General features: G+C 34.2%; 1 protein-coding gene across 4 annotated transcripts in view; it reads right to left on the bottom strand.

The window, feature by feature from the left end:
• The window catches only part of USO1 (USO1 vesicle transport factor), a 90,126-nt gene that overhangs the window by 38,643 nt on the left and 31,756 nt on the right, over positions 1-19,727 (bottom strand). For 3 of the 4 annotated variants that reach the window (XM_032632453.1, XM_032632452.1, XM_032632454.1), the window contains exons 4-8: positions 18,754-18,830; positions 6,617-6,717; positions 5,780-5,882; positions 5,528-5,583; positions 1,185-1,305 (exon numbers count right to left, since the gene is read on the bottom strand). In XM_032632453.1, the coding sequence (XP_032488344.1) occupies positions 1,185-1,305; positions 5,528-5,583; positions 5,780-5,882; positions 6,617-6,717; positions 18,754-18,830 (458 nt within the window). Of the gene's footprint in view, positions 1-1,184; positions 5,584-5,779; positions 5,883-6,616; positions 6,718-18,753; positions 18,831-19,727 lie in introns of all 4 variants that reach the window. The other variant, XM_032632455.1, reaches the window with a different exon arrangement.

Raw genomic sequence — 19,727 nt, 5'->3', positions numbered from 1 at the left:
TGGCAGTACGTTTCTCAATCTTGAGAAATCTAAACTTTTTATTTTGACAGTCTCATGGGACAGAGGGAAAACAAACCAAAGCCAAGGGTATACACAAAGTAGGGAAGGAATCTAACAGAAAACTTTTCACCTAATAAAATGGGACCTCAAAAGGATATATCCTAAGGAAAAAAAAAAAACAAAAAAGGATATATCCTCAGGGTGCAAAAAATGCAAAGATAACTAGTCCTCATAGGTTTTGTAGCTCGGGTTTGCATTACCTGAGTAGTCCAGGGAATATCAACCCTTCAATCTGGAATGAGGTGATCCCAGACAAACTGCACCCCCAGGGCTTGGCAGAAACAAGCACATTTTCTCTGAAAGAAATTACTTTCATCCTAGGATTCAAATTCCTATAAGTAATTCTGCTAAGTACGACACAAAACATAGTCAAAGAGAACCATGTACACAGAAAATGTTGTACCATGCGTAAGAACCAGCAGAGCAAAGTATCAGACCCACAAAGACTTAAAATACTGCGATTATCAGACAGAGATCGTGAAGTAATTGTTTCTTATATTCAAAGAAATAAAAGATAAGTTGAAAATACATGCAGAGAAAACAAAGTTATAAAAAAATTACCTAGCAAATTTGCCAAAGAAAAAAGCAGAACTTCTAGAAAAGAAAAATTTTAAACTCAATGGACACATTCAAAAGCTGATCAAATACAGGTGAAGAGAGAATCGTTTAAATAGAAAACAGGTCAGAAGAAATAATCCAGAAGAAAGCCTGAAAAGATAAAGAGACAGAAAATGCAGACAAGAAAGTAAGATGATAAAGTGAGAATCTAATCATATGACAGAGAACTGAATCTGAGTTCAGAAAGATAGGAAAAAATGTGATGGAGCAGTATTTGAGGAGACATAGCTGAGATTTTCCAGAAATGATGTAAGATATCAACAGATTCTGGAAGTTTAACAAATATTAAGCAGGATAAATAAAAAGAAATCCATATTCAACACACCACAATGGAAGAAAGAAAGAATATAAGTATCCATCCTCCCTCAGGGAAGCCTCTCTCAACATCTAACAAAACAACAAAGAAAATGTATGTCCTCATTTCTCCCTTCAGTTGCATTCCTGAAAAGTTAACAAGTCCGTGAGAACAAAAGGAATCTTTCCAGATCAATCTCTTCATACTATACCTCCATCACTGTTCCCCTCCTCGGTAATAATGTCCAGTAGTCTCTCAAAAGCATTTTCAAAAGCAACAATTTTCTGGATTGCTCCATTGCTTCTTGTTAGTGCCTGTAGTAGTAAGACGCCCTTATGGAGAAGAAAGATAATGTTTAGTGGAATACAGCTTTTACAAGACATTTAAAAACTACTTTAAAAACCACTGAGTTTTAGAAGTGGCAGGAATTTCACAAGTCCAACTCCTTCACTTTATAGATAGGGCAAACAAGGACAGAGAAGGTGAGCAATTTACCTCCCTAAGCTATATAAATCTCGAAAGACAGATCCTTGACTACCAATTCCTAATTCAGTTCTCTTTTCACCGTATAATATAAATATACAACAATTCTTGCATATTCATCAATCATTCATTACCTGGCTTTCACTGTGGTCTAAGAGAGTTGAACATGATTATATTTGTCTCAGTAATGCCTTGGTACATGCTTCACAACAGTAACAATAAAAAATTGTGAAATCAATAATATAAATCAATAAACATCACCACATTTTAGCAGGGAAAGTTCAGATATTCTTGTAATTATCTGGCCCGGAAATTCCCAAAACTTGATTCTAAGTTGATAGAAAAAAAGAAGAATGAGAATTCATGCCTCATGAACACCATGTCTAGTATGAGACAATTCTCAGTAGTCTTTGCTTCTGATTTTTAGTTTTCTCAGCTCCTGTTGAGCTAGATTTAGGTTATATATTTTGCAACTTCTTTATTATTCAAGAAATATTCACTGTTAACCATTTCTGCTTATTTCACTATCAAACAACAAGTATTTTATGAGCCCACAGGAGCCCAACAATACCAGAATGGTCAAAGAGACAGAAAATATTTAATGAAAAAAACAGGTATTTCTTAGAGGAAGAGGAAGAGCAACTAAGTAGTTCAAAAGTTCCAAAGAGTCAAATAAGCCGTTGGCTGTCAGTACTGGGCAAGTAAGTATTTATATAAGACAAAAAGTACCCACAGCCTTACTGGGGTTTTCCTACTCATTTCCCTTACTGTCCAGTCTCAACATTAGATGAGAGAGAAAGCAAAAGTGGTTATTTTTACATGTCATATTCTCCTACTTAATCTTAACTTGAGTTTAACTGCTAACAAAGGGAGGAATAAATACAGTGGAAAGAACACTAAGGTTATGAGTTCAATACAGTGGGTTTCTTAAAGGTCTACTTACTAGCTGTGCAACTTGAAGCAAATTACATAAACTCTGTATGTAATGTAAGTCTTAGTATACCCATGTGTAAAACAAGGATGGTATCTTTGTCATAGGGTTTTTATGAGGACTAAAGGAGATAAAATAACTCCTATAGAACCTAAATTCTCAATACATATCAGTTTCTTTTCCCTGACTATTAAGAGACATATTCCTCTAATCAAACACATCCACTAAAATGTTACTAGACATGAAAGTATACTCATTGGTCATTGAAAGTAAGTGGACACCAATTCCTTACTTTAAAAACTGGTAATTAAAGGGATTTAGCTATTTATCCTCCCTTTCATCTATGAATTATAATTCAGGGTAGTAAAATATACTGGTTGATGAAGTAAAGTTCTTCTTTGAGGAAGATTACAGCTGAATAAATGTGAATGAATGACAGAATTATAGAAATCATCATTTTGAAACTCTTAACAAAATAAATGAATCAGGCAATGATCATTAATGAATGATCAGATGTAATGGATGAAGGGATCCATGGAGGGATCTGGCTGTCACCACCTGAATCAAACACACTGATCACTACAAGTGAGACAGCCAGATATTACATTTCCTGATGTGCTGCAAAATTAAGTACACTGCATCATCTAGGAAATATCAAAGCAAAGAGGTGAACCAGAAGTTAATCAAGCCCTTTAGAAAGTTAACAGACATTAACAATCAAATGTAATGAGAGAGCCTTGTCTGGAAACTGATTTGAAGAAACCAACTGTAAAAGACATTTATGAGACAACTGGGAAACTTGAGTACAGAAATAGTTACCTTATTAAATGAGAGCTAAGACAAAGTTGTTATCTCATTAAATGTGATGGCATTGTAGTTATATAAGGAAATACACACACATACACACACACACAACATGTATACTGAAGTATGTAATAGTGAAATTATACAGATTGTTTGATTCCTTTCAAATACCCTAGTCAAAAATAAAGGAGAGTGGTGAGGGGAGGGATGGATGAAACAAGTATAATAAAATCTTGAAAATTAATGGTTTTAGGGGACGGGTTTGTCTGTATTCTCTCTACTTTCATGTGTGTTTACATTTCTCATAATAAAAAACTAAAAATTAAAGAATGGAATTACAGTGTATCATTTAGAAGTGAGCTGGTAGTTACTTCCTAGAGTTTTCTCAACCTTTCTTGCTAATTTTTAAGCCCTAAGTAACATAAATAAATATGATAGTTCACTGTATCTATGATAAATGACCAACTAATTCTCTAAATCCAGATCAAATTCAATGTTTCAAATATAAAACAAACTGAGGCTAAAAATCTTTACCAACAGGCTCCCAGAGAGGTTAGTCAATGTTAATAACTGTCATTGAATGCAATGAGAAATATTAAAAAGAAGGAAATGAAAAGAGAATTTTAAAAGAAGGATAAAGAAAGAAAAAGATACAAAGGATGCGGTGGGGGTGGGGGGTGGGGGGCGGAAGCAGTGTATTATTCTGGGCAGGAACAGAGTGCCATTAGTAACTGCCACAGGTGCCAGTTAGTTTCCTCTGGTTGCTGGAGTCAACTGTGGTGTATTACACTGTGTTTTACTGCATAATATTCGATAGTAAGTCTCCACAAAGAATTTAAATGAATCTGTGAAGCCAAAGGAAAGATGGCTGTAAAACTCCAAAATCTAAACATCACAGCAAAAATATAACTTAATCTCTAATCATAAAAGTAATGAAAGCCAACATAGAGAATCATTTTATCTGTCTCAAATAAAAACTGAGGAAAAAAGGTTAGGAAAAGAAAAAAAAGAGTAGAGAGTTAAAGGAAAGAGAAGAGCAGAACACCAAATTCAGGTTTCAGATACATACTAATATTTTAGTCAAGAAAAGACACTCAACATTCCTAATAGGTAGGTACACAATTCTTAAAAGAATATTAAAGTATAAAAACTGTCCTTCTCATGAGTTATACTACTATATCATTTCACCACTTATATTACTGCATTGACGTATGTACTACAAAATTTTAAATGCAAAGCTAAAAAAAAAACTGTCTATGTGGATTAGAAGTCAAGAGCATTTCAGTTTTGTCTCTGCTTTGTCAGGAAACAGTTGTGAGATTAAAAGCAATCCAAATGGTATTTATTAGCACTTAAGATGAGAAAGGTACAGGGCCAGGTACCACAAACACAAAGATGAATAAGACATCACTAACAAAGGACAAGTCACTTGGTTTCTGTGAGTCTTGGGCTTCTCAGTGTAAATATGGAGACTGAATTAGCTTGATAAGATCCCCTAGCTCTAAATTTTAATTTTAAAGATTTTTCCAGGGGCTTCCCTGGTGGCGCAGTGGTCGAGAGTCCACCTGCCGATGCAGGGGACACAGGTTTGTGCCCCGGTCCGGGAAGATCCCACATGCCGCAGAGCGGCTGGGCCCGTGAGCCATGGCCGCTGAGCCTGTGCGTCCAGAGCCTGTGCTCTGCAATGGGAGAGGCCACAACAGTGAGAGGCCCGCGTACAGCAAAAAAAAAAAAAAAAAAAAGATTTTTCCAATTGCTACCTAAAGTATTATGGTTTTGATCAAGTTGTAGATAACAACAGAAAAGAATGTTCAAGTAACAAAACAATATTCATCAATAGAAAATACTCAAATGTATATGCAAATAATAAAATAAATCAGAATGAAAAATTAACTCCAAAGCAAATCATGCTCTATAGTTAAAGAGAGATTACAAGGAAAATCCTTTGAAATATGTATTCAATCAACTAAGGGTGATGATTCCAAATGTTACACTTTGTTAAGTTTATACAGTTCAATGTCTAGGGATGTTTCCTCTGCTCTTTCTGGAGGTAGAATTTGGTGTCAGTACAACCTTTCAGAAAAGGATGGAAGAAATCCTAAACTTGTGGAAGGCATAAATTTGAATAGCAAAGTCATTTGTCTAAGCCAAAATACTGAATAGGTTGGAAACAAAGAAAAAATGTGGCCTTGTATATAACTTCAAAAGGTCTAAACCATTACCCCAACTTTCCAAATCTAACTTCTATGACTCTGAATAAGGGTCAACAAAGATTTCATTTGCAAAAAGAGAAAAAAAGCTGCATATTCTTAGACTTTTTTTCAAACTTGACTTACATCATTACGTATAACTTCCCTGGAATCCGCTAATAAGTCCATCAACCTTGAAACACCTAGAAACATATAACCATGTGAAAAACACTGGCAGATCAAAAACACAAATAGTGATTCAAATTATAAACAATTTATTAACACATCATTTCAGTCCCCCCCCCCGTAGGAATGATCCTCAATTTTACTTTGTTTGTTTTTGTTTTTTATGATCCTCACTTTTAAATCAAAATAATATAAGGAAGATGAGTCACTCACCCATAGGACTGACTAAAATAATTTGCTGCACTTGAGGCCCTAGTTGTTTTAAAAGAGAAGTAAGAAGCTTCACACCAGGCCAGCGGACGTGGAAATCAAACTCCTACAATATAGGAATTTAAAAAATGTAACATTTGTAATTCACATTTTCAAGCAAAACTTTTCAACTAGTAGAATGGTACCAAAAACTATAAACAAACAAAAAAGAGTTTGTCAAACTTTAAAAAATTAACTTAAGAAATAAAAAGCAATAAAAAGAAAAGAGTTATTATAAATTGATCAAACTGATTAAACTGTTGTTGACTAGATATAACAGTACTTTGTAAAAATGGAAATAAGAAGCAGACAGTATTCTAAGAAACTACATAGTTCTTAAAACACACATGTGAATCTCTTGTAATGATACAACAAATTTCAGTATCTTGAAAAGGTATATAGGGGCTTCCCTGGTGGTGCAGTGGTTAAGAATCCACCTGCCAATGTAGGGGACACAGGTTCAAGCCCTGGTCCAGGAAGATCCCACAGGCCACGGAACAACTAAGCCCGTGCGCCACAAGTACTGAGCCTGCGCTCCAGAGCCCATAAGCCACAACTACGGAAGCCTGTGTGCCTAGAGCCCGTGCTCTGCAACAAGAAGCCTGTGCACTGCAACAAAGAGTAGCCCCCGCTCACCACAACTAGGCTTCCGCATGCAGCAACGAAGACCCAATGCACCAAAAATAAATAAATTTATTTTTAAAAAAAAGGTATCTATATATGTTGCTTCCTCAAAAACACCCAAAAGGGTCACAAAACAAGCTTATTAAGATGACAAAAATAGCAAGGTTCTTTACTTACCTCTAATAAAGATAACAGAAGAGTGACATTTTCTTGCTGCTTAATGAAAATTTCTGTAAACTGGCTTCCCAAATCCTCACTCTGTCTTGTGGAGTTTTCTTCTGTAATATTCAAAGACAAAGTATTTGAATATGACGCTTTGTTATTTTAAAGTATCCTTTTTGTTGAAAAAGCTAAGCAGAAATGATAATTTTCTTGGAACAGTGTGCCTGGAAGTGATACCACAATTATGCTAGAAAGACATATCCTTAAAATAACTTTCAAGGTCATTTAAATAAATTTTTATTCTTTAATTGTTTAAATATGATATTCAAAGACAATATATTTAGATTTTCACATTTTCCCAAGGTTATTTTTCGGTTAAACTTCTAACTCGAGTACAAGGGAATTTATTGGGGTGATGGAAATATTCTATCTCAAATGTGATAGTGGTTATACTACTGTATACATCTGCCCAACACACAGGACTATACAACCCCAAAAAATAAATTTTAATGTATGTAAATTATACCTCAAAAGCTCCTCCCCCCCAAACATTAGTGAACATATAGTCCTTGCTGACTCTGTTACTATGTTAAATAATTTAATTTTAAAATTAAACCAATCATCTACAGATTTTTCAGTATCTTTTTCAAGCAAATCAACATATATATCTTATAGTTATTCGGCAATAAAACCAGAATTTGCATTTAAGTTTTCACTTATTCTTTAAAAGATTTTATATTTGTCCTTAACACTTAAAAGTCTTTAAGCTGGGGCCTCCCTGGTGGTGCAGTGGTTGAGAGTCCGCCTGCCGATGCAGGGGACACGGGTTCGTGCCCCGGTCCGGGAGGATCCCACATGCCGCGGAGCGGCTAGGCCCATGAGCCATGGCCGCTGAGCCTGCGCATCCGGAGCCTGTGCTCCGCAATGGGAGAGGCCCACGTACAGCAAAAAAAAAAAAAAAAAAAAAAAAAAAAAAAAGAAAGTCTTTAAGCTATTTGTTGTTTCAATGTACTTTGTCAAAAAAATGTAAAGGATCACTAAAAACTGAAGCAACAATTGCCAAAGCAAATTATCATTTAAAATCTGCCTACTCTAATAAATGCAATTTAGAGATGGCAAAGACACTACTCCCCATTCCCTTACCCATTCCAGACATAGCTAAGCCTTTTCCACATATTGCTCCAGGCAGTGACTATAAACCAAAGGAGTTGGCAGTTAAGATCAAACATATTTATTATCTCTCAAATAGTTCTTTTTTAAATGTGAGATTTTAATATTAATATACTTTAGAAATGGAAAAAACCCAGCAGATGACAAGAAAAGCAAGACAATCTGACAGTGACAGTGGTAATCTCATCTAACTATTTGTAGAGAAAAGAGAACAAAGAAGAGACCAAAAGTAGAAAAGAAATATTTTAATATTCTGGGTTATTAATAAAACCTAATTTCTCACATATTAATATGCTAGGTTTATCCTTCAGAAACCCTAAGAAATATTTCTTTTATCATCTCTTGCATCAGTAAAAGAATTCAGTTTCTGAACCTTAAAACTACATTACTTAAACAAAAAATACTTTATTTTTAAAAGGACTAGTCTGGCTGTGCTAAGATGTCAGGGAAAGAGGGAAATAATAAGGAGAGCTATTAGGAGGCAATAATCAAGGTAAGTGGTGACAGTGACTTAGACACTGGTCACAATTCTTATGAAAATAGAAGGAACAAGATTTGTTGGCATATTCCTTACAGGGGTATGAGAAGGGGGGAAAAGAAAAGGAAAGGTGGTTCTAAGGTTTCAGCCTAAAGAAGTGGAAGGATGGCACTGCCACTTACTGAGATTGGAAACACTGGAAGAAGCAAGTTGAGAGTATAGACAGAATCATAAGTTTAGTTTTGGATGTGTTAAGTTTGAGACACATAAAAATTTGAGTGGAGATATCAATCAAGTAAGCAGTTGGATAAACACAAGCATAGCTGTCAGTGGATAAGTTTGGGTTGGACATACACATTAGAATGATAAACATAAAAATGATATTTAAAGTCACAAGACTGGATGATACAGGGCATCTACAAAAAACTTATAGCTAACATCAAACTTAATGGTAAATGATTGAATGCTTTCCACTTAAGATGAGGAAAGAGGCAAGAATATTTACTTTCACCAATTCTAATCAACATTGTACTGGAGATCTTAGTGCCATAGGGTAGGAAAAAGAATAAAAGGCATACAGACTGGAACGGAAGAAGTAAAACTGTATTTACAGATGACATGTTTGTCTATGTAGAAAATCCTATGGAATCTACAAAAAACTTACTAGAGAGTGAATTTAGCAAAGTTAAGTGGAACAAAAGGTCAATATACAAAATTAATTGCATTTCTATATACTGGTGATGAACAATTAGAAATTCAAATTTAAAAAACAGCACCAATTAAAACAGCATCGAAAAGTATTAAAGACTTAGGGATAAATCTGATAAAAGACGTATAAGACCTATTTACTTTGAGAACTCCAAAATGGTGCTGAGAGAAATTAAAGAAGACTTAGATAATATATATACTGTGTTCTTGTATTAGAAGGCACAGTATTGTTAAAATGGCAGTTTGCCCCAAATCAATCTGTAGATTTAACAGAATCCCAATCAAAATCTCAGTAAGTTTTTTCTGCCGAAATTGACAAACTGATTCTAAAATTGATATGGGAGCGTAAAGGACCAAAAAGAGCCAAAATAATTTTGAAAAAGAACAAAGTTGGAGGACTTACACTACATAATTTCAAGATATAAAGGTGGGGTAACCAACACATGTCACGTAGGCAAAATGACAGACATAGAGACCAACAGAATACGAAGTCCAGAAATAGATCCATTGGCTCACAGACCTAATCATGAGAGTTAAAACTATGAAACTTTTAAAAGAAAACACAGGAGAAAATCTTAGTGATTTTAGGTTTGGCAAAGGTTTCATAAATAGGAAACAAAAGGTCCAAATTATATAAGAAAAAAATTGATAAACTGGAGTTAATCAAACTTAAAAATTTTGCTCTTCAAAAGACAATGATAGGAAAATAAAAAGGCAAGTCACAGACTGGGAGAAAGTATTTGTGAAATATACATCACAAGGACTTATATCTAGAATATATACAGAACTCTTACAACTCAAGTATAAGAAGACAATCCAGTAAAAAAATGAACAAAAGATTTGAATAAACACTTCACCAAAGAATGAAAAGGTATATGGATGGCAAATAATCACATCAAAAATTGTTCAATATAGGGCTTCCCTGGTGGCGCAGTGGTTGGGAGTCCACCTGCCGATGCAGGGGACATGGGTTCGTGCCCCGGGCCGGGAAGATCCCACATGCAGCAGAGCGGCTGGGCCCGTGAGCCATGGCCACTGAGCCTGCGCGGCGGAGCCTGTGCTCCGCAATGAGAGAGGACACAACAGTGAGAGGCCCGCGTACCGCAAAAAAAAAAAAAAAAGTTCAATATAATCATTCATTATGAAAATACAAATTAAAACTACCATGAGATACTATTTCACACCTACTAGAACAGCTAAAATTTAAAAAGACAGACCATATCAAGTATTGGAGAGGATGTGGAGGAACTAGAATTCTCATACACCACCAGTGGGAATGTAAAATGGTACAACTACTTTGAAAAACAGTTTGGCAGTTTCTTATAAAGTTAAATATACACCTACTATCACTTAGCCATTCTATTCCTAGGTATTTACTCAAGAGAAATGAAAATACATGTCCACAAAAAGACTTGTGCATAGTACGAAGCTTCAAATGTAACAGCTAAAAACTTGGAAACAAGCCAAATGCCCACCAACAGGGGAATGGATTAACAAATTGTTATATATTCATACAACAAAATATCAATACCACTCAGCAATAAAAAGGACTAACCTATTGACATACACCATGAATGAAACTCAGAATAATTATGCTGGGTGAAAGAAGCCAGACCAAAAAAACCAAAAAGAGAGTATATACTGTATGATCTCATTTACATAAAATTCTAGAAAAATGCAAAGTAATCTACAGTAATCACAGATCTATGATTGATAGGGCTGGAAGGAGGAGGAATGGATTACAAACAAGCACAAGGAAACTTGGATATGTTCATTATTTTGGTGGCGGTGGTGATGGTTTCATGGGTTTATACATGTCAAAACTCATGAAATTGTACATCTGTACATTTATTATATTTCAATTATAATTCAATAAAGCTGTGTGTGGGGAAAAGAAATCCAATTGGAGATATCAAGTAAGTATTTGAATACACAATTATGGACATCAGTGGAGAGGTCTGGGTTGGACACATATATTTGAGAGGCAAGCATACAAACTATATTTGAAGTCACAAGCCTAGATGAGATCACCAAAGGAAAGGATAGAGAAGGAAAGAAATCCATGCCCTGGAATGTTCCAATGTTAAGAGGCTGGGGAGATGAAAGAAAACAGCAAAGGAGACAAAGAAAAAGTAGCGCCATGAGACAGAAAGAAAATCAGGGGACAGTGGAGACTGAGAAATGAGTGAAAAAGTGTTTCAAAGAGAAAGGAGCAATTAACTGTCAAGTACTATCTCTGAACTTAACATGAAAGAGAAATGAGAAATTGCTAAAAGAGAAATTGCTAACACAGGCAAAAGTAATTTGTTTATGAACAGAATGGCTAGGGTATGGAGTAGTCAAATACTTTCTTGAGAGGCAATACAGTAAAAAGGAAGAAGCTCACAAAGGTTTTTGAGTCAGACCAATTAAGCCCATATTCATCCATTTAGTCACATTACTTTGGGCAAATAGCCCAGATATATCAAGCTTCAGTTTCCTTAATTGTAAAATGGGAACAATTTTCTTTCACACAGGGTTTTCTTTGAGGATTCAAAATAAGTATTGATAAAACATGTAGCACAGTACTTGGTGAATAATAAGTGCTCAACTAACAACAGCAACATCATCATCTCTAAAGCAGGATTTCTCAACCTCTGCACTATTGACAATGACATTGTTGTGAGAGACTCCCTATGCATTTTAGGATGTTTAGCAGCATCCCTGGCCTTTATCCACAAGATACCAGTTGCACTCCCTTACGTATCCTCAAGTTGTGACAACCAAAAATATTTCCAGACGTTAACGAATGTCCTCTAGGTGGCAGGAGGGGCCAAACTGCCCTTAAGAACCACAGTCCTAAGATTTATTATATGCTATACATGTACATGTACTATCAAGTTTTGTTTCTTTTGGCTGTGCCACACAGCTTGTGGGATCTTAGTTCCCCGACCAGGGATCAAACCTGGGCCCTCGGCAGTGAAAGTGCAGAGTCCTAACCACTGGACCACCAGGGAATTCCCTCAAGTTTTAAAATTATACAGAACATAAATCTTCTTTTGATGATTCAAAAAAATTTTGAGATTCTTGTAAGGTTATTATTAATGAGTATTATCACCAAGATGCAAAAGATGTTTAAAGAAACGTATATCCTATGATATTCCCAGAAACATGCTTGTCTGTAAGCAAATCCTGTTATTGATATTTTACCTTGTATCTCTTTCTCATAAGAGTTGCATGCAATCTCCCAAAATAAGTAGTTACTTGAGTTTATGGTTGTTTGGATGCCAAATAAAAATAAATTTCCTGGATTTGTAACATTAGTAAGCTATTAATTTTTGCCCTCCAAGTTTAATTTTTTAGATTAATGGAAGAATTGTTTAGGGAAGCAGTCATTATTTCCACTGAAACATTTCCATTATTTCAGGAAAAACAGATAGAGGGGGGCAAAACAGATAGCTTGAAAGCTATCTACATGTTACTGTACAATTATTATGTCAAGGGTATTAAGTTAAAGTGGCAAAGGCTTGATGCTACAAAGGTCTAATATTAATCAGAAGGAAGTCTAATACTCAAACATAACTAGCGTGGACTCAAGGGACGATGTCTATCATTGATCTGCTTAAAAGATTTCCTGTTGTTCCATTGGGAGCAGACAAAATCCTGTGCCCTAATTATTCAAACACCTCTGAACGTAAAATTTTGCATGGTACATTGTGGTTTTCAATGCTCAAAGTTGAATTCACCATGGAGTTGGAAAAAAAACTCAGACTGGTTAAGTAGCAAGAGTGCACACCCTTCCCATTTTATTTGCAAGGTGACATGATGATGGAAAGGGAGATGACAAATTGGAAAAGATATGGAAATCTGGGAGCTAATAAAATCTCCTGAAAATCTCCCTCTTTGGAATCAGCTATGAATAAGAGCCCTGATTCCCATGGTATGGTAGGTAAATGCCCTGTATCCAATAAAATTTCATAAGATTCGCTGGGCTAATGAGCCTACCTTGTTTTTACCTACCCTGGAACCCTAACAAACCATGGCTCTGTGGCGGATGGTACCAAGAACAAATACCTAGCCAAATTCTAATGAAATTCTATAGATAAAAAAGCAGATAAAGAAAACTACAAAAAGTGGCCCACATATGTGAAAATAGCTCTCCAAATACATGAGAAATCTATGTTGAAAAGGCAAGTAACTTAACTGTCTCCACCTTAGAACTGTTTCCCTCTAGAAACTACTATCACAGCAATGCAATGACCTAATTGCGATGCTTTGTAGGGCTATTTTGCATTTGCATATTTTCATATTTATTGCATGAAACAACACTTGGGTATATAATTAATAAAATGCTTTTGAAATATAATTTATTTTACAATGGTTTTTATTTGAGTGGTGTGAATACAGTAGAGAATATAAACTCAACTACAGGGACAAGACAGTAATGTACGTAAATGAAGCAGGCCAGGTATAAGACTACAGAAAGGATGGAGAGTACGTGTCCGATCTAAGGAAAGCAGCAGTTACTCAGCTCCAGCTGACTCTGCCGTGGGAGAATGCAGGTCCAGGTGTTGTCGGTCTTCAGATTTTTTAAAAAGAGAAGTTTAAAATCTAAAAACTGATGCAAAACCTCCAAAATTTTAATATTAGGAACTTATTTATTATCTAAAATACTAAGTGGCCAAGCTTGCTTATAAGACAGATAATGCCCTTGGGCCCAAAGATTGTGACTTCTAGAGAAGAGCTCAAAATAAAATTCATTGACATTTGGGAGAATATTCAAAGACTTGTAAGTTAATCAATAGACCCAATGCAGCCAAAAAGAAAGAAAGAAAGAAAGGGAGGAAAACCATATACAGACTTGATGGATTCCTCCCATGAAATATTTAAAAAATGCTGAAATATTTTTATGTGGATAAATACAAACAATTAAGCTGTGGGTTTAAGCCTTGGTTAGCATTTCTCGAAATGCAGGATTGTGTGGCACGTTAACAGGTATCTCATGAAAGCAAGTGCAGGTGTAAAAATGTATTTGGATTAAACAAAATTGAACAGGTTTCTTTACTGCAGGATCCTCAGTATTTACTATACGAATGTAAATTTTGTGAAGTTTCAGAGCGGGATATACTATGTTACGTTTATTTAACATAGACACCTTTTAATACGGAGAACTCTAGGTCTTTTGCGCTATACTTTAAGGAACACAGGTTTAACCCAAGAAAAAGCTTAATTCAATGTATGCATTGAGCACATGCTAATAACTTAGCAGGAAGTAGACTTAATACTGTACATTCAATTTATTCTGTAGCTATACTGTATAAAATACTATAGCTTAGCAGTATATAATTAAGATCTATGTTTTTTTTTTTTTTTTTTTTTTTTTTTTTTTTTTTTTTATGCGTTACGCGGGCCTCTCACCGCTGTGGCCTCTCCCGTTGCGGAGGACAGGCTCCGGACGCGCAGGCCCAGCGGCCACGGCTCACGGGCCCAGCCGCTCCGCGGCATGCGGGATCCTCCCAGACCGGGGCACGAACCCGTGTCCCCTGCATCGGCAGGCGGACTCCCAACCACTGCGCCACCAGGGAAGCCCAAGATCTATGTTTTGAATTGAACTAGTAAAATATGATCCAGTTCCAGGAATCTACAGCTCCTTCTGGTTTAACATTGTCAACTAAAAAAGTGTTAGTGAGATATACTCTATTTCCTTTAAGTTATAGTCTTAAGACAGCACTTCTGAATTTTAATGTAGAGTCCTACAAAGCTTTGCTAAGCAATTAAAGTAACATACAAAGCTATTTTGATGTAGAAGTAAATTAAGCTAAAACTACTACATTAATTATATCTAAAGGTTGTAAACCAAAACTAGATTCATGAAATATTATATCTATTTCACATGTAAGCAAAGGTGTGAGACAATTAACCATCCTTTCTCATCCAATATATTTTAAAAATTCTAGAGCTGAGTCTATTTTTTACATCCTATAGCTGATAGGATGATATAGCTGATACTTGGTATACTTATCATAACCTGTAAAAGTCAATGTCCCTTTACTGTAAGATAAATGAAAAATTAAGAATAAAATGGCCCTTTGATATTATAGTGAAAATAAACCTATGACAGGTACATGAAATTAAAGATTGCTTTTTAAAAAGTCCTTATATACCTCTGGAAACATTTCAGGCCTATTTATGTAACTGGTTTTTAACTAAATATTTGTATATACATTTATTCTTCATATGTATTTAGTTGTATTTTTTCCAGTGGTATAAGCAATATTAAAAAATATTCTGGGGCTTCCCTGGTGGCGCAGTGGTTGAGGGTCCGCCTGCCGATGCAGGGGACGCGGGTTTGTGCCCCGGTCCGGGAGGATCCCACGTGCCGCGGAGCGGCTGGGCCCGTGAGCCATGGCCGCTGAGCCTGCGCGTCCGGAGCCTGTGCTCCGCAATAGGAGAGGAGAGGCCACAAAAGTGAGAGGCCCGCATACCGCAAAAAGAAACAAAAAACAAGCATTCTGGACCTTCTCTTTGGAACTCCACTCCATATCAAGTTCACAACCCATATTATGGAGGACAAAACGGCTTTATAGAAAGAGATATTCTAATAAAAGTAGTCCTATCTCAGAGTGAGGGAATATCAAGTAACCTTCTTTTACACTGTGGTCAATTAGTTAAACAAGTACACCTATATTTTTTTAACATTTGTCTGCATCGTATAAACTAGTTATAAAATTATAAGATTTAATAAAGAATCTAGTCAGAAAAATGGCCATAATTTATTAAATCAGAAATCTATGGAATACAAAAAAATGTATAAAAAAAATCCTGTTACCCTACTTACTAGACAATACTATGTAATTTACATGGTCACAGGGTTTTCATTTTCTCATCTTTTTAGAAAAGACAAAAATGTCACCTACCTCACAGGTTGCTATGAGGATCAAATAAGATAATTGACATAAAAGCACTGTAAAATTTAAAGCTCTATACAAATATGATGAAATAATAATAGAAACAACAGCTACTGATGTGTACTACTCAACAAGGAAATAGCACTGTCACAAGAGTCAAGGCATAATGCTCAATATTATCTGCTTTCAAACAAGGGGTTCAAATTTCACAAAAGGTAATGCTATACAGCTTAATAAGTTAGTTTCTTTGTTAGTTTCTCGTTAGGTATAGGCAATTTTGTTATGTACCATTTTAAACCTACTTTAGAAAAGGATTTTTTCTTCCTCATTTTAAAAAGTTAAGGATCTCACGAAAAATGGTAAAACAAAATAAAATGTGGTTACTTAAATTATGAGGAAAAGAAGTATAATGTTAAAAGTAAATGGAACTTGAAAAGGATCACCAGAAAAAAGAAAGACAGTATTGGTGAGTTTTATAAATTAATATAAAAAATGTCAGTAACCAGACATTATTGTGCATGCATTATTTTAAAGGGACAATATCAACATACAAGTATTCTCTGAACTGGAATACCTTCCAGTTCTTATTGAATATAGGTAAAATTTATATGTATACATATATATGTATACATTTTCAAATATTATTTTTATTTTTAAATAAACTTCCTCAAAATTTTTTCCCCAGGAAGTATATAAAAAGTAATTCGAATAGATTGTCCTACCAGAGAAAAAGTTTAATTTTGTTAAAATATGCACTAGAATATTTTCTGTGTTCTGGACAATAGATTTAGTAGCCATAGAAACAATAAATAGTAATATAAGATTATCAAATATTCCTCTTTCATGAAGAAATTCATATATAGTGAAACAAATCTCAAGACTTTTTGTACCAGCCAGAAGAAACTCACTTGACAGTGTCCTTTTATATTATCAGAAATTATGCCTAAAAGCATCATGCATATTAAATGCAATCTTTTACCTTCAACATCATCTGAAAAGGTAGACAGAAATAAATAAAAAGTGGGTGATAAAAAAAAGTTTCTTATGTAATAGTACTCACAATAAAATAAATAAGAGCTTAAAAACATCAAATAAACAATATAATCTCTTGAAAGAAGAGACTCATACTCATTTTACTCAAATCTGAGATATCCTAATAGAGATACAGCATATGCTATAAATGTAGGATTATGAGACATATTTATCAATAAATTGAAGGGTTATTAAAATATCCTCAAGGTAAAGAACTCTAAAATGAAGTTCATTATGGCAGCTAAGAATTATCTTTTGATGAAGCAGTAAAGAGAGAGTATCAATAACAGAACTGAAGGCCATATTTCTCAATATCTAGATTTAAAAAAATTGACTCTTTCAGGCTATTACCCTAACTTCATATTTTAATCTTTCCTAGAAGAAATGATTCTATTACTGTTTCTCCAAAGAATCGTTTATCCTGTTTCATCCAAAGAATCATTTTTAGATGTTGAATTAAAAATAAGGAGCGCAAATACATTAAGAGAAGCAAAAAGTTAGACTTTAAACATTATTAGATTGCAAATTTATAATAAAGGAAAACTACCTAATTGATGCTATATAGTTTTTTAAAACACAAAAATTATCACTACAAACTAGAAAAGAGTTAAATTTTCCATCTGAAACAACTAAGAGGAGTCTTTTTCTTTAATGTTTTCTAACAAGTGTATTGTATCTAATTTTCTCATCTGAGAAATGACTAGGAGAAATAAGTATCTTTATCTTCAAAGTGTGTTCTTGCGTGTACTGTATTTAAGTATTGTCATGTGACTGACAGCCTCTTTTTCCATGGGAACCAAATTATGTTTACTAAAGATTTTCTACTAAAGAAATTAATAAAGTTAAATTGTCAGCTAGATATCACAGAGAAATAAAAATTTAAGAAAAAGGATATTCAAGTCTAAGAAATTGTGACTATTCAGGACAACCTAGTTTCAAATGTTCCTACTACTGGTATTTTGTGAAGTTAATATCTACATATATTTCTGTTCTACTTTTATTTCAACAAAATATGTGCAAACTCAATATTATCTACATTTCCTTATGCCTTGTCTACTCCAATTTTGGAAGACCCTATAACTTCCGTCTAAATTAGACTTATAAAATACATGAATATTGCCCTTCTGATTGTCTAGAAAAATGAAAGACCCACTGTGTCCTACTACAACAGCCAATGTGATATGAGGAAAGCACTCTTCAACAGCACTGTAAAATGTTACTCAGTGCATGTTTATACAATAAATGGAACAAAATGTATAGGCTTCCAGTCAAGTATTTCACATGCTGGAAGTTCCCTGGTGGGCCTAGTAGTCAGGATTCCAGGCTTTCACGGCTGTGGCCTGGGTTCAGTCCCAGGTCTGGGAACTGATATCCTGGAAGCTGTGTGGTGTGACCAAAACAAAACGAAACAAAACCTTTTAAATTTAAAAAATTGTTGCTCTTTATAAGTTAACGTAAGCCTTATGTGAAAAGTTTAAGTATATATCAGGAAAAACCCTCTAACTTCATACTGCTCACCAGGTAACATATAAATAAAATAGTTTGATTTTTAATCAATAGCCAAAAATGATTATTTAATCTAGAGAATACTAATATTCATTCTGCTCAACTAAAATCAATACAAAGAGAGGGAAAAATATTTTTTAAAAAAGAAGAATCTAATTCCATCTCCTATTCACATACAAAGCAATCATCTTAAAGATATTTTTCTGGAACTAAGCTAATGTCTTCCCTTTACTGATGAAAAACAAAAAACAAAAAAGAAAAAAGAAAAAATCCTTATAAATAAATTTATAAAATAAACTCAACCTTAAACCAGCAAAATTGGCACAATCTAGTTGATTTTATGTACAGAGAACACAGTAAAAGAAACTTACCTACTTCTTCTTCTTCATCATTAGATATTATATTATATAGTGTGTCCAAAGCATAACCTATTATTTCAGAATCCGAACTGGAAGAAAGAAATTATTATACTTATACAATGCTAGTTAGAGTATAGCTGTTATGACCATTTTATACTCTTATTTAATAAGACTGTAGGAAACATTAATCCCATTTCTGAAAACCTACCCTAGGAAAATATCAGAGTGCAAACTGTAAAGATGTATAAAGGTTCATTTTTATTTATAATAGTGAAAAATTAGAAGCAACCTAAATGTCCAATAATTTTTTTAAAAAGTGTGGTAAATCCATACCTATAGCAGCAATTATAAAATGTATTTTTAAAGAATGTTTAATGACATGGTAATTAAAACACCCTTGATTTAGTGCCAGTAGGAAAAAACTGAATATTAACAATTAATGTGCAGAATGATCCAATCTAGCAAAAAATATATATATATACATTCATGTGTCTATACATATTTTAAGAAAACCTTATAAATAAATTTGTAAAATAAACCCAACTTTAAAACCAGCAAAATTAGTACAAGTCAGGTAATTTTATAAGTCTGTGTGTATGTTTACATATATGTTTTATAATATATATATAATCTTTATATAACACATATAATGTTTATATAAACATAACAGTGTTATCTCTAGTTGGACCTCTAGGATTTGTTTCCCTGATTTATATCTTATTTTCTAAAAAAAAAAAAACTTATGGTAAACATGTACTATTTATAATATCAGGATGTGTAAGATTTTTTTCTATTTTTCTTTTCTCTTTTGTTTCAGGAAGTATAAGATTTTTTAGTTGTTGATAAACAGACAAATTTTGAAAGCATGACGGAGGATGATGGCATTTAGAGTGAAAAGCAAGAGTGAGATACAGGTCAGAAAGATTCAGTGAATATGAAAAAGTGACTAGGAGTGAAAGCAAAGATGGGGGACAAAAGGGGTCACA

This window comes from Phocoena sinus, chromosome 5 (assembly GCF_008692025.1).
Source record: "Phocoena sinus isolate mPhoSin1 chromosome 5, mPhoSin1.pri, whole genome shotgun sequence".
NCBI lineage: Eukaryota > Metazoa > Chordata > Mammalia > Artiodactyla > Phocoenidae > Phocoena > Phocoena sinus.
This window is presented reverse-complemented; position numbering and strand designations above follow the sequence as displayed.